Raw genomic sequence first — 14,530 nt, 5'->3', positions numbered from 1 at the left:
TTTATTTGAAACCGTACGCCCTTCAAAGTAGCCAGCTATCCAAAATATCTCCCTCTGATAAAATATACATCCTGTCAAACAAACAGACGTCAGCCTAAGACAAATCTGTCCAGCAGACGGTTTATATTAGCGCAGTTTTCACATATTTTCGCCAAAAACTTCTGTCACTCCACAAGTCATGCTTTTGCTTACACTGCTATCGTAATTTTTTTTTGGAAGGCTGCTTTATTCATGACCCATCGCCGATTCATTGTAAACCTCTTCTTCTTTTTCTTCAACCTTTGCCCCGTTCACAATGCGGGGTCGGCTCGTCGTGATTGGTTTCGCCATTTGGCTCTATCGAATGCCTGATGTGGATGCAATCTCGAGGCTTTTAAATCCCCATCAAGCGTATCAAGCCACCGTTGTTTCGGCCTGCCTTTTAGTCGTTTACCATCGACTTAGATTTTCACATCAATCTTGGCAAGTGAATTCTCGTTAGCACGAATTGCGTGACCATACCATCGACGACGCCGCTCTCGCAACTTTTCCACGATCGGTACAACCCCATAACGATCGTGGATATTCTCACTTCGGATGTGATGAAAACTTGTCATACCACTAGTCCAACGCAACATCTTCGTCTCCATTACCGCAAGACGCCATTCATTGTCTTTTATAATTGGTCAGCACTCAGAACCACAGAGAGCGACAGGGCGGACAACATTGCGGAAAATTTTAAATTTGAGACGTTCGTTGATAAGTTGAACACAAAGAACACCAGCTGTGGAACGCCACTTCATCCAGGTTGCGTTACTGCGTGAAGCAATTTCATAACGCAGTTTTCCATTGGCTGATAGCGTTGGCCCGAGATATTTAAATCGCTCAGTTCTGGGCAGATCACTGCCGCTGACAGTGACTGTGCCTGTTTCATGGAGATCGGTCATCAAAAATGCAGTTTTGTTTAGATTCAATCTGGGGAGTAACCGCGCAGTGTATATTGCGTCCGTAGTTCTGCAATTTTTGACAAATCCGGCTTGATTCACGGTTATTTCAACTGGTCCAAATCCCCCTGGAAGATGCCCCTCCGTATACGGATGAGCTCCGAGGTATTAGTACCCTCAGATGTACACACTGATAAGGTGGTATGCCACCTTTCCATGACTGTCGCCAAAAACTTTATTAGTTTCGGATGAATGCGATACAAATGTAGGACATCGATTAGCCAAGTATGCGCGACGCTATCAAAAGCCTTGGCATAATCGATATAGCAACTAAAGAGATTTCTGTAGCCTCTAATTGCTTGTCCTACAAGTACCGAATCGATAATGAATTGCTCTTTGCAACCCCTTGAACCAACTCGACAGCCCTTCTGCTCTTCGGACAGAATGTTGCTGATCTCGAGGTGCACATTGACCCTTCCAATAATAACGGACGTAAGGATTTTGAGAGGGTTGGTAAGCAAGTAATCGGTCTTGTGTCTGTGGGGTCCTGCACCGTGTGCCCCATAGGGATAAGGTAGGTAATCCCCGCAGTGAGGAAAGGTGGAAATTCCTCCTGCCGACTCATGACCTGGTTTATGCTGTGTGCGAACCGACTGTGTACGCTGGTAAATTTCTTATACCAGAAATTCTGCACCCGATTTAGACCTGACCCATCCAGTTCTTCGAGCTGTTTATGACTCGTCGAACTTCCTCTTCGGTAACATCCGCAAAATTTATGCCAGGCGTATTGGGATGGCGGGTGAATTCGGCGATGATCCACTCAGCATACTAGGCGGGTAATCCCCAAAGTCCACCCCAGTATTCTTTCGCTTCCGTTACCGTAAACTGCGCTGTCTGGACGCTCTGTTCGTTGGATTCGTTGAGAGATCTGAAAAAGCTCCGCTGGTTCATCACGTATGTTGCATTCTGGACACGTCTGGAGTGACTTTCGCCATACCGTCGTAACCGACTGTTTATGACAGAAAGTTTCTGCCTTAGTGTGTCCAGAATTTCAACTATGGGTGTCTCACTGGGGATGTGATAATTCCGGTAAACACTTTAGCACTTTATTTCTCACCCGTCTGCTGGCACTGCCAATGATGATCTGGGTCAGTCTAGCAATGTCCTGCCTTAGAAAGTCTCAGACGAATTTTCCATGGTGGATCTCTTCGGTCACTCAAACCAATAACGCGAAAGCGAATCTTTTGACCGTGCAATCTAATAGCCGCAACTGCACTACAATACAAAAGTGATTGTAGTTGCAGCAGCGACATATCAGCACACAGTCGAGATACAATCTCATCATTGACTTGAGATAGAATTCCCGGAGTTGCTGGAGATGCATAGAGCCTGGGAATACCTGGTCTATGCAAAGGATCTATTTCCGAAAATTCTATACACGCTCTTTGGAATTCGTCCCGAACATCAGCTGGACGGTAGAGAAGAGTGCTTCGGCGAGTTATTATTATTATTCTGTTAAGGGAAAGTCGCACCGCGTCCTTGAAGAACTATTGTGCCCCTTTTACTGGTTATAGTGTATCTGTTGATCATAGTATCTCAAGCAGGCCTGTAACCGTTAGGAACTTTAGTATGTTCCCCACTTCCAGAAGTTTCAGCTTTGTATCTGGTATTAAGTGTTCTCCCAGATGTATCGACCTACTTTGCACAAGTCCCGGACACTGTCCCAGGACGTGCATAGAGGTTTCGTCCTCCTCCTCACAGAACCTGCAGGCAGTGTCCGTAGATATCCCTAGCTTCCCTAGGTGATAGTTCAGCCGACAATGACCAGTGAGAATTCCCACTATGATTCGGAGGTTCTTTTTGGTGAGGTTTAAGCAATCCTTTGTGCGCATGGGTTCGTATCCCCCAATAAGCACCCTGGACTGCTCCATCCCTGGTAGGCCCGCCCAATATAGTTCCCTCAACCGTTTCTTAGATTCATAGCCATGAAATCGTTTCCGATTCCACAGAAGGGTTCTGGCCCGTGTAAAGACATCCCTGCTCCCTTCTTGGCTAGTTCATCCGCTGCCTCATTGCCTTCCAACCCAGCATGGCCTGGAACCCAAAGTATCCAGACCTTGTTGGACGAGCCGAGTGTATTCAGTCTCTCAAGGCAATCCCATACCAGTTTAGAGTTCACCTGGTTGGACCTAAGTGCCTTGATCGCTGCTTGGCTATCGGTGAGAATAGCTACGTTCTGCCCCCTGTAGTTCCTTTGCAGATTAAAGGAGGCACATTTGTCTATGGCGTAAATTTCCGCCTTGAATATGCTAGTGTACCTGCCCATTGGCTCAAAGTACATTTTCCTTGGACCAATGACACCGGCACCCGCTCCCTCTGCTGTGAGGGATCCGTCAGTGTACCAAGTAATCAGTTGCTGGTTTAAGCCGTATGTCGCAGCCACGCTCTCCCAGTTTGCCTTGTTACTCCAACGTGTTTCAAATTTCTTATCGAAGTGAAACCTCGTTGTCATGTTGTCCCTCGATATCAGTAATTCGGGATACCGCCTAGAAAGGATTTCAATCTTCCTTCGATTTAGGCAGCTCCCCGCCTCACTCATACTACCGGCCATCCTGAATATTGATCTCCTTGCCTGCATCTGTATGTGCAGATGGAGAGGGGTTAATTCCAGAAGGACCTCCAGGGATGCTGTTGGGCATGTCCTCATTGCCCCACTGATACAGACGCAAGCCAGCCTTTGGAGCTTATGTAATTCCCTGACTTGCGTGCTGAGTTGGGTTCTTTCTGCCCCTTACTATTGCAGTATATATCCAAAGTAGTATCTTCGGGCTGCAACCCCATTTTTTCCTGCTATGGATCTGCAAGTCATCAGAGCCCTTGTGGCTTTTCGAAAAGTGTTTCCGACATGTGTCTTCCAGAGTAATTTTTGGTCTAGCGTGATTCCCAAATATTTGACATCTGTTTCTCGTTTCACCTCCATATCATCATACTTGTATTCCAGTATTAGTTAACACGTCCAGGAGTTCATCCACTACCATACTCCACATCAGCGGCGATAGTACTCCACCCTGTGGACAGCCTTGAGCTTCGGCGAGTACTAGAACTGTTGCCTGCAGTGCGGCATAAATATGCGAAGATGGCTATTCGGTTTCGTACCAGGGCAGGTACAACTCGTCAGACGCTGCCTCACCACTGCCCTGGGAGCAGCGTGCCCGAAGCGATTCGCAGATGTTAGACCGTACGTAAGAAAACGAAAAGCCGTCTTCACTTTTCATTTTTTGAAGTCAAAAACGGGACACCTCGGACTAAGAAAACAGGTAGTAAGTTGCTCCCCATTTGGGGAGTTGTTGTGTTTTACGAATTATATAATGGAGCTCCAGGCAGGATGTCAGGCAGTGTCTGACGAGTTGCCTCTACCCTGATACGAAACCATAAAGCCGTCTTCGTTTTTTAAAGTTTGATTTGGCAACATCACCCAAAGAGTGAGAAGGAGGTCCCCTTGTCCTATGCCCGCTAAAAACTCATACTGATCTCTACTCCATAAAAATTTACGGTACACCGAAAAGAGACTACTTTTTTTATTATAAGTAAGCTTATTTGTTGGGCAGCCATCGTCACAATGTACAAGGAAATTCGTGCCTAGCAAAAAGTGTATAGCGCCTTAACCCTTCAACGGAAGATGATCGCCACAATTATTTAACTTTGTTAGAAAAGGAGGCATTCTTCCTCCTCTCAAACGACCTCTATCTCCTTTCTCTCCGGGAGTTGCGCTATCTAATCAAAATTGTCCATGATGAAACCAAAGTACCCCCATTTGAAGCACCAGAAACTTCTTAAAAGGGCCTTCTGCTTCTCCTTCCATAACCTCCTGTCCTCCTCCATGCGCAGAGTTTGAAGTTTAACCTTACCATTATGACATGAAAATAGTCCCAATTCGAGGGATCATAACTTTTTAACCGAGAGTGATCGAGTTTGCATCGGAATTGAAAAGGGAGAATTCTCCGTCCGGCGACGGGTTTGAAAATTCAACCTTTACCCAAAGAAGAATTAAAACTGTTCAGGGCATACAAATGTGCTATATACGGAGTGGTTGCCAAAGAGCAGTTCAGCGTTGGTTTGCAAAGCATAAGAACCGAAATTTCAATCTAGGAGACACGACTGGCTTTGGCCGATCTGTTAAATTCTATGAAGAGTATTCGTGGGTTTTTCCGAAACAACAACAGCCGTCAAACAACTCGAAAATTAACAGCAAAGATGACGATAATTTCCCAACATATTGTCGCATTGGGAAAACTGTAAAGACTCGGAAATTGGATTGCACAAGGGTAAAGCGAAAAACAGAAAGAAGAACGACTCTTTATTGTGACCCAGCACTGGCCCGTCAGCAAGGACCATACGTTGCGAACAACGATTTTGTATATAATCGCGCAGAAAGAGAGAAATGCGGTATTTATACAAGCAAAGCGGGAGGAGTAAAGGAAAGTAAAATAAATTAGTGGTGAACCAAAGCCGCAAATAAAGCTTCGTTTTCTGGACATGGAAAGGCAAAGACTGCTCCCGAAAAAACCAAAAGATACTAAGTTTATCCAGACTCAATTGCAACAATGAAATATGATCTTAAAAGTAAGAGGGCGAAATCGCAAAGGGTAAAAGATCCTGCTCCACGACAACATCAAATCGTACACATTCACCAAAGAATACCTCCTAAGACTCAATTGGAAAGTTCTTTCCAGACCTTGTAAGAAGCGATTACCACTTATTCCACTCAATCCATAACCAGTTGAGGTATATAATAGCATGCAGGATCTTGAGAATGGACACAACAACTATTTCAACTCCAAACCAGCTGATTTCTGACGTCACTACTTACAGTATTTCCTGCCATATGGCATAAAACAAATTAAAAGACGCAATTGACCTTCCTCTCAGCTCATTGGGAATCTGCTTTTGGGCCTTATATTTAAAAAAAAAACAGTTCACTGACCTTCAAGGACAACAAGAAGTCTCTGAAATACTTTACTTAAGCACAACATACTTCAGAGGATACACCAATTTCCAACCCTTCTCCCCAAATATACGGAGCCAACTTAACTCCTCCACCGACTCAGTTTCAAATGAAATTTTCTCAATCAAAACACCGTAATTCGTCCTAATAACAAACGCCATGCATTCTTTTATAAAGACACTTCAAATTAATTCCATGGGCACTGATGTGCCAAAATATCCAATAATCACGTATTCGCAATTTATTCAACTTCTCCCTAAGTCCGACTTCCGTTGCTCTCAAGCACCTCCAGCCAGACGTCTCTAAGCAACGATCAATTTACGCAGAAACCCGAAAACAACATTACATTGACGACATTTGCCACAGAGCACATCCATCCCATCGCACCGCCCAAGGTCGCAGCTGCGTCTAACTTTCCACTTGGAAGTAAACAAACACAGACACGAGAGAAGGTAGCCGCTCCGCTTGTCCAAATAAAAATCTTCAATAACCCAACCGCCACTTGCTGACAGGCCTAATGACTCCGCTCAACATGTGATCAGTCATCGAATGAAACGGGAAATAAAGTTAAAGTTCAACTCACCTTCCAAGCATTGACTTTCGGTGGCGGTGCAGCCACAAACTTCTTTGGTGCCTCCTCGGATTTGTTTTCCCCGCTGTCGTCGGACGATGCGTCCTTTTGCACGTCCTTCTGCTGTTGCGATTCGTTCGGAGGCTGGGATTTCACGTTGGCCTTCTCCCGGCGATCCCGAGACTGACGAGGTGGCCGATTTCCTCGCTTTTCAGGATTTGGGCCTGCCGACCCTCCTGTCGAAGGATTGGGTGCCGTTCCGGCTGAAGCTCCCTTTCCGTTGGAAGCAGCATTTGAACCGGGTGGCCCCCGATTAGGTTTATCACGTTGGCGATCCTTACGACGAATCTTGCGGTCCTTGCGGCTATGTGAAATAACAGGCGTAAAATCGTTCGCATCATCAACTTCAGACGAGTTATCCTGATTGTCGTGGGCCGCACGTTTCTCGGCCGAAATCAAGGAAGCCGAAGGATTAGCTGGCGGCTCCGCAGACCAGGACATCTCCCGTTTCAACGGGTCTGAAGACTGCTTTCGGCCAGCATCGATATTTTCCTTGTTTGAATCCGACTCGCCGGCCGTGTCGGGCGAGTCGAGTGACGTCGAGGATTGTTGCTTGCCATCGTCGTCTTTTACGTTAAGCACGACCTTCGCGTAAGTGGAGGAACCTGCCTCCGCAGCAGCTGTCTCCTCCTTAGCTGCAACTGTGGACGTAGCCATGGTCGAATGCTCGGTTTTCAATATCAAGGCTATTGAAAATGCACTTCAAGTGGACTACGCGCGAGTGCTACACCCGAACTCGTAGTGGACACAACTCGTCGTCGAAGCGCCGAGTCTAAGTCTCACGAATTAACGAAGGGATGCGCCCCTCTATGCACTGGGCAAATAATTAGTGTTTTGCGGAACAACTGCGTTAACCGCTGGAAAATTAGATATCCATTTTCCCAGCCAGGAATCGGGTTACCAAGTCCCGCGAGGCACTTTCTCAGGCTGTTTACGTCCTTTTAGAGGCAACCACACAAATCAATTGAGGCCCACCGAGATTTGTTCGCAAACAGCCAACCGAAATGCACACAGTCACCAACCAAAACACCGTCCAAAACAATGAAACGTAAATAAAATGCCACCAGCCCGATCGCCGTAAAAGGCTGTTGTCAACCGCACAGCGAAACGTCAAATCAGTCGAACGTGGAGTGGAGCTTCGTCGTCCGTTGTCGGCTAACGACGCGTGGCGTAATCGTGCGTACACACGACGGAGTTACACAATTTCCGAAATTCGAAAACTCGCCGCCGTCCTCTGCGACTCTGCACCCGAGAAATGTCAAATGCAATTTTCCACCCTGAAAACCGCCGCTCAGGTCCGCTCCGCACACCGCAAACTCAGTAGGACACCAGTCAAACACTGCAACCGCTACGAAAACACCAACGTCCAGCTTCCCTCAAGATCTCAGACTAATCGATGGGCGAAATACGCACAACACGCAGCTGCTGGCCTCCGGAACGAGCACAAAATCAACCAAAATAAATAACTCCGCCGGCCGACGTTCCACTCAACGATGTCCCTCCAGCCCCTGTTCCGCACCGAAAGGAGGACGAGCCAACAATTGATTCCAGCGAGCACACAGAGAAAATTTTAAGCGTCAAAACGAGTTCCGAGAAGAAATTTAGAGAAATTTTCACGCGAGGCGCGTTGACAAGAAAGCGGACCTGAATTCGCCAAAGTCCACACCGAAAAGCGTAGCCTGCCTGGGCGACTACTGTCGAGAGTTTTCCCCTGGATCCCGGAAAGCACTGCGAGCACTCGCGCTGCCGAGCGAAACTAAAATGTCATCAGAGCGCACTCGAACACGCCAACAACAAGAACTGCGCGACTTGCCACAGAACGACCGTCCTCTCGTGTCAAGAGCAAATGCACCGCAACAACTGCAAACCGCAATTCACGCTCAGTCCACGCAACGATTTCTCAGTTTTTCGCCTGAATACGCTTGACAATGTCTTTTGTTACTCGCACGAACACAATTCGCACAGATTTGGAACCATTTTACACGGAAATTCGTCGATTTTTCACTGACCGTCCGCACATGTGCTTCGACGCCGAACGTAAACCTTTTCGAAAAGAACGAACGATGACATGCGACGGGTTACGATAACGTAAAGACACGGTACGTTATCACGGGGCCGAATGCGAGTCGTAACAAGTTCGGCTGGTGCAACGCATAGCGAAGTGGACAACGAGGGGCACGTAAGCAAGTTTTCATGGGACTTAGGGCAGGACCGGTGAAAATGATGTATTTACTATAAATTTGAAATCGGCGCGTTATGGGATTTATTCGTTAGGATCTGCTAGGCAGACTCTTTAGTATCCTAGTTGTAAAAATAGTAAGATAACTATCGAAATCGATATTCAACAATTGCTCTTAACTTCATATTTGTTCTTGATAACACTAAAATTGAAGCGAGCACATCGTAACCCATTTTTTAGTAGAAAGTTCGCGAATTTCCTAGTTATATTGACATAAAAAAGAAAGATTGATCTATACGGGTTGTCACAAACTCGGCAATTATCGGATTTTACATAATACTAGCACTAAGTCCCAAGCATTTACAGGTAGGCTCGGGCAATCCTACCTACTCAATAAATATATAGAGTGGCGGTAGGATGTAGGTTAGGGGGAAAATCGAGAACCCCTGCAATATCGAGCACCTGGCAGAATGATGTATGTACTTCTGCATGGTTTGAACCAGACTGTGTAAGGTTTCCAGGACCCAGGGAAACCGTGAGGGATTTAGATACAATGCATGTAGCCGACAATATTATGGGAATTGCAACCACCCTCTTGGAATGCCAAATTTGCCCGATTTCGCCAGCCCCAGGCTCATAATTCATTTTCTTTTGAATGTTACAATTATGCAGAATAGCAACATCAATAATAAACGCAGGACGACCCGTCTTGTCAACTTACAGCAAGGCAAGCTTGTTGTGCGGCATAGGTCGATCAGTTAGAGCTTGGTCCCAATGCATTCTGTAAGCAAAACTATCGAGTACTCCCTGAGGCTCACATCGGTAGACCGGAAATGTTCCCATGATCGGCCCCCTCCACCTCACATATAGCATTACGCCTATTCGTGTATTGCACCGCCACCATAACAGTGCAGCCAGAAATGAGATGGACCAACGTCGCTAACGCCGAATCACACTCTGCACTGGTCGTTCTCCATCCGCCCTTTCATTATGAATTTCTTATAAGCCCGGGTGACGACCACCCCGTCCTGAATTGCACGCATAAATCCCTCCGTATCAGCAAAGAGCTCGCCAACACAGCCATTTGTTCGATAAATATAGATCGACAAATGGCTGTCAAAGACAATTCAGGAGTTAATGTGGATTAGATATTTGTAAAAGTCTGTCTCGATCATGACTTAGATTTAGAGGTCACCATCGCTCACGGCTCGTGATGCAATTTGCAGATGGTTTGGATTCAACGCATCCACAAATTCTATCCGAATATCATTGCTAAACTTGTCTACTATTCACAACGGACTTCTAAGGTGGCCATCGATATAGCAACTAGATAGATTTCTCTGGCCTCTTGTTGCCTGCCGTGCAACTACCGAGTCGTCAATAAGTTGCTCTTTGCAATCCTTTGATCCCAGTCGGCAGTCCTTTTGCTTCTCTGACAAAATTTTGTTGGTCCTAAAGTGCGCATTGACCCTTCCATTAATAATAGACGTAACGAACTTGTAGAGGGTTGTTACCATATCCTTTTTTAGGGAGAGGGTGGGTACTCCTCGCAATGAGAAAGAGTGGAAGAGGGGAAATTCCTCCAGCCCACCAATAACCTTATTTATCCTATGTATCAACCGATCGTGTGTACTGGTGAATTTTTCGCATCGGAAAATCTGCACCGGATCCACCGCCTTAAATCGAACACGCTACTTGACGACAGCCGAGATTGCGGCGAAATAGCTGCAGCAGGCGCGATCAGCGGTTTCGACGCCATCCTGGCCATTACGAAAGCTCGGTCGAGTTACGAAGTCAGACGACTCTTGCCGGTTATTCGTACCATACCTTAATTTCTCCTCCCTTTCATTTGATGGATTTACATCTTGCACCTAACTACCAAATATGGTGATTGCTTCTTCAGTGAGCAAGCTGAAAGGGCATAAAGTTCCTACATTTTCCTCACCTACCCCCTGAGACACTGCGGTGGCCTCCTGGCCCCTCCTTTCGCGCGCTTGAGACTGACTACAGCGGAATTTTTAATCTAATTTATTTAAATTTTAAAAGATAGTCATTTTATTTATGCATAGAAGCAAAGTCCCTAGATTTCCCTCGAAAAATATAGACCGTGGACCAAAACGGAGGAAGTAGGTCGCTCTCCAAGTCCGCATCCACTTGATGACGAACCAAGTGGATGCGGACTCGGGACTCAAAGCATCCTCAACAAAAAAAATCACTTCGGCCTGGTCTAGGTTTGAACTAAGGATGGATTTCACTTCAATATATGATAGTTCGCACTCATGTCGTGTTTGCGTATATATATGTAAATGAACCGATTACCACCTGTCGCTACTGTCGGTCACGCTGCTTCCAGAGAGGAAGTGAGGCAGCGTCTGATGAGTTGCCTCTGCTCTGGACGAAATCTTCAGTCAAGATTTTGGATAGACTAACGTTTTTGGCCCACTAATTTTCATGCTCTAGCTGCCTTAGTATTTAGGCCCTTTGAATTGGGGTTTAAGTATTTCCTGCATGTTATAAAAGGCGACTAAAAGGGATAGAATTTTTGGGGTAACATTTCTAGTACTTTTTCCCAACTCTAGTGAGAATTTCGACTCTGGTAAGTACTCCTCTCCCACTTACGGCATTGTTTTTTGTACTCTGGAAAGTCAAGTGATAACAATCGAATTGATGACAGCTACCACAAGACGGAATTTCATCGTCGCGCACAGAGCAGCAGCACCGCTTTGCTGAAACCAACAATAGAGACCTCCTAGAGCCAGGCAGCAAGCAAACTAGTGGTTTCTAGCTGAAAAACCACTGTCGCCGAACTAGGTGGTGCGAGTACCAGCCTGAACACTCCTAACCCCAAACCGTCGAAGTCGAGACCCTCCCTAAAACTAAGGGATGACAAGAATGTTGAGTCCTGCTCAAGTGCCAGTATCAAAAAAAATACACATTCTGAGCAAAATTGTGAAGAATAAGGAGACCGACACTGACGACGAGTGGGATGAAAAGGACCTCCCTAAATACCAGGCGATTGTCCGAAATACAATAACAAAACGTCTAGGAAACTAGCAGGAGGCAAAGCGTACCGCCTTTAATCGCAATCGATCTTAAGATGGGATCGAACAGCAGAACAACAGGAACAGAAAAGATCGGACACCAAGCAACCTTTGCAAATAGTGAAACAACAACAGCTGGCCGACGAGGCAGAAACTGTGAAACCCTTCAGCGACGTGGCCGGGAATCACTTACAGGTGGTGCTGGCGGATGGTATTGTAGGTACCGTTACGGTCTTTAATCAAGTGCTCTAAGACACTTCAAGGCTCTGATCTCATTGGATTGTTGCGCCAACGATTATTGTTATTATATTTGAGGAAAGAGGATCCCCTCTTCTTCTTCTATACCCCTTTTTATTTTTCTTGGAAATGGAGGTTAAAACTAAATCTTACCGTCTTGATACAAAAATGAGCTCATTTTAAGGATCCATAGCATTTAAAGAGGGGATAACTGCCTCGATTCTTTAACAAGATTAAAGAAAGGGCACCTTTCTCTTCCTTTTACATACCCACCTCATCTACTGTCCTTCCGAGGGGAGGATTGAAAATTCAAACTTGAGTATGATAATATTGAGTAGAGAAATAATAAAGAAAAACACTTTCTACCAAGAGTATTGTGGGGATCCTTGTCCCCCTTCCTGCTTCCATAACAGCCTTACACCACTGGAGATGGGATTAACAATTCAGTCTTTACCAATTGAAAAACAATCCTTTTTAAGGGTTTGTTTGCAAAACAAAAATTGGTTCAATGTCTGTCTGTCTGTCCGTCTGTATTTTTTTTTTAAGGAGGTGGAAATCTTCAAAAGACTCTGGACTGGGCACGCAAGATTGTGGGATTTTTACCCACCCACCCCTCCGGACAACATTTTCCGGTGAAAGCACTTCACCTAGAGTTTCCTCTAGGTTCTTCCTTTCTTCCACGGACCTAGGACATTGGAGGAATACGTGGGCTGGGTCCTCTGGGACCCTATCGCAGTTTGGATAATTAGATGAATTAAACCTGTACAGGTATTTACGGTATCCTCCATGGCCGGTGAGAAACTGGGTGAGATTATAATTAATCTCCCCATGCTTTTCGCTAAAGCCACTCCCCGATGGAAGGGAGCAACCTGTAAGTCCAACGACCCTTCTCTGACTGGTCCCATCGCTGTTGCCATCTGCTTATAGATCTCTTCCTTTCGGCTTTTTTCACCTGTGGTAAGGAAGAGATGGACCTGGTGTTATAAATGTTCATCATTTCGGTTGCCAGGGTGTCAATCGGCGTCATTCCCGAGATGCCGAACGCTGCATCGTCTGAGACGGTCCTGAAGGCAGAACACACCCTTAAGGCTGTTCTTCTGTAAACCGTACTGAGTTTATATGCATTGCCTAAAACCTACTGCGTGTTTCCCCAAGCTCGGACTGTATACAGCATGATAGAACTTACCAACCTGGCTATGAGGTTACTGAGATACTGGAGTCCGAGGAGAAGTGGCTTGCGGTTGGTTCCGCAATCATCCAAATGCAGGAGGAGTTGCTGAAGGAACAAAGAAGGAGGAAAGCTGCAAATAAGAGAAGGATGAGTGCCTAAGGGCAAACCTACCCCGCGAAGTAATACCTTAATGGTGGTCACGCGGGGCTGAGGCTGGAGAGACCGGGGGTGGTTTTTAGTGGGTGTGAATCCCACACGCGCCCGCTGTAGTTCCGGCGTTCGGGCGGCGGAGCTGCGGCGGACGTGTCTTTCTAAGATTTTCCACCTCCGTGTACCCACAAAAACAAAAAAAACCCCTGGCTATGAGCAGCCTGCAAGTATGCCGCGGTCCTCCTAGATTCGGTATCATCCTTGCGAGAGCCATATTCGTGGTGGATTTTTTTTGGAAGTATGCTCTATGTATTGCTTAAAATTGAGTTTTCCGTCTATCATCACCCCCAAGTATTTGATGGCCGGCTTGGAAGTGATGATACGATTCCCGATTCTAATGCAGACGTAATTTTTTTTGCGACGCTTAGTTATGAGGACCGCTTCCGTCCTCCGCGGAACCGGAAGGTTAAGCACATCATTATACATGATGTTCCACAGTAGTGGGCCCAGTACAGAACCGGGGAGACAACGTACTCCTTGGGTCCATCATCGGTGTTATACCAGAGTGTTCGCTCATCCAAGTAGCTATCGATTATAGTGACGAGCTAGGTGGGAACACCAATTGTCGCCAGAGACTTTCGTAAGGTTCCAATTGGCCGAGTTGAATGCAATCCTCACATCCAGGGTCACTACCACAGATACATGAAAAAGGATGGTGTAAGAATTTTTTTCAACGAATATAGTCATGTGGGATACCAAATGAAAGCCGGTCTTAGTTTTGAGATTTCTTAAAAAGCCGGGGAGTGGGAGGGGTGGAAAGTGATGATTTTTTAACGGACCCACTCTCAGAAACTACCCATCCGAAAAAATCTGAAAAAAATCATGAAGCTGCCTCTATATGGTGCCCAGGCCTCGAAATACTCTCCATATCGATATCTGTTCAAATTAAGTTAAGTATAGTATATTACCATATTTTTGGGGAAATTGAGTAAAACCCCCCTTAAGTCTATCCGACAGTTAGAAAAGTTGGTAGTAATATAAAATATAATATGCAGCATATTATCCCCAAATTTGAGCAAAATCATACTGTTAGTAACAAAGTTACAGTAGCTCAAAGTTGACTTTACCGTGTAAATTTACTGCAACTAAATATCAATATCACGCTATAGTTAGTAGTCTGACATGCAAAATGC

The 14,530-nt window shown here is 45.8% G+C and overlaps 1 protein-coding gene across 1 annotated transcript in view; it reads right to left on the bottom strand.

The window, feature by feature from the left end:
• LOC119653184 (la-related protein 1) overlaps positions 1-8,642 on the bottom strand; it is a 45,318-nt gene extending 36,676 nt beyond the window's left edge. Inside the window, exon 1 of the mRNA XM_038057737.1 lies at positions 6,512-8,642. Within this exon, the coding sequence (XP_037913665.1) occupies positions 6,512-7,216 (705 nt within the window). The 5' untranslated portion in view covers positions 7,217-8,642. The remainder of the gene's footprint in view (positions 1-6,511) is intronic.
• Positions 8,643-14,530: the final 5,888 nt, after the last annotated feature.

The sequence above is a fragment of the Hermetia illucens genome, chromosome 3 (assembly GCF_905115235.1).
Source record: "Hermetia illucens chromosome 3, iHerIll2.2.curated.20191125, whole genome shotgun sequence".
NCBI classification, from domain to species: Eukaryota; Metazoa; Arthropoda; class Insecta; order Diptera; family Stratiomyidae; genus Hermetia; species Hermetia illucens.
Note: the sequence above shows the minus strand (reverse complement) of the source record. Positions and strands in the feature narration are given on the sequence as shown.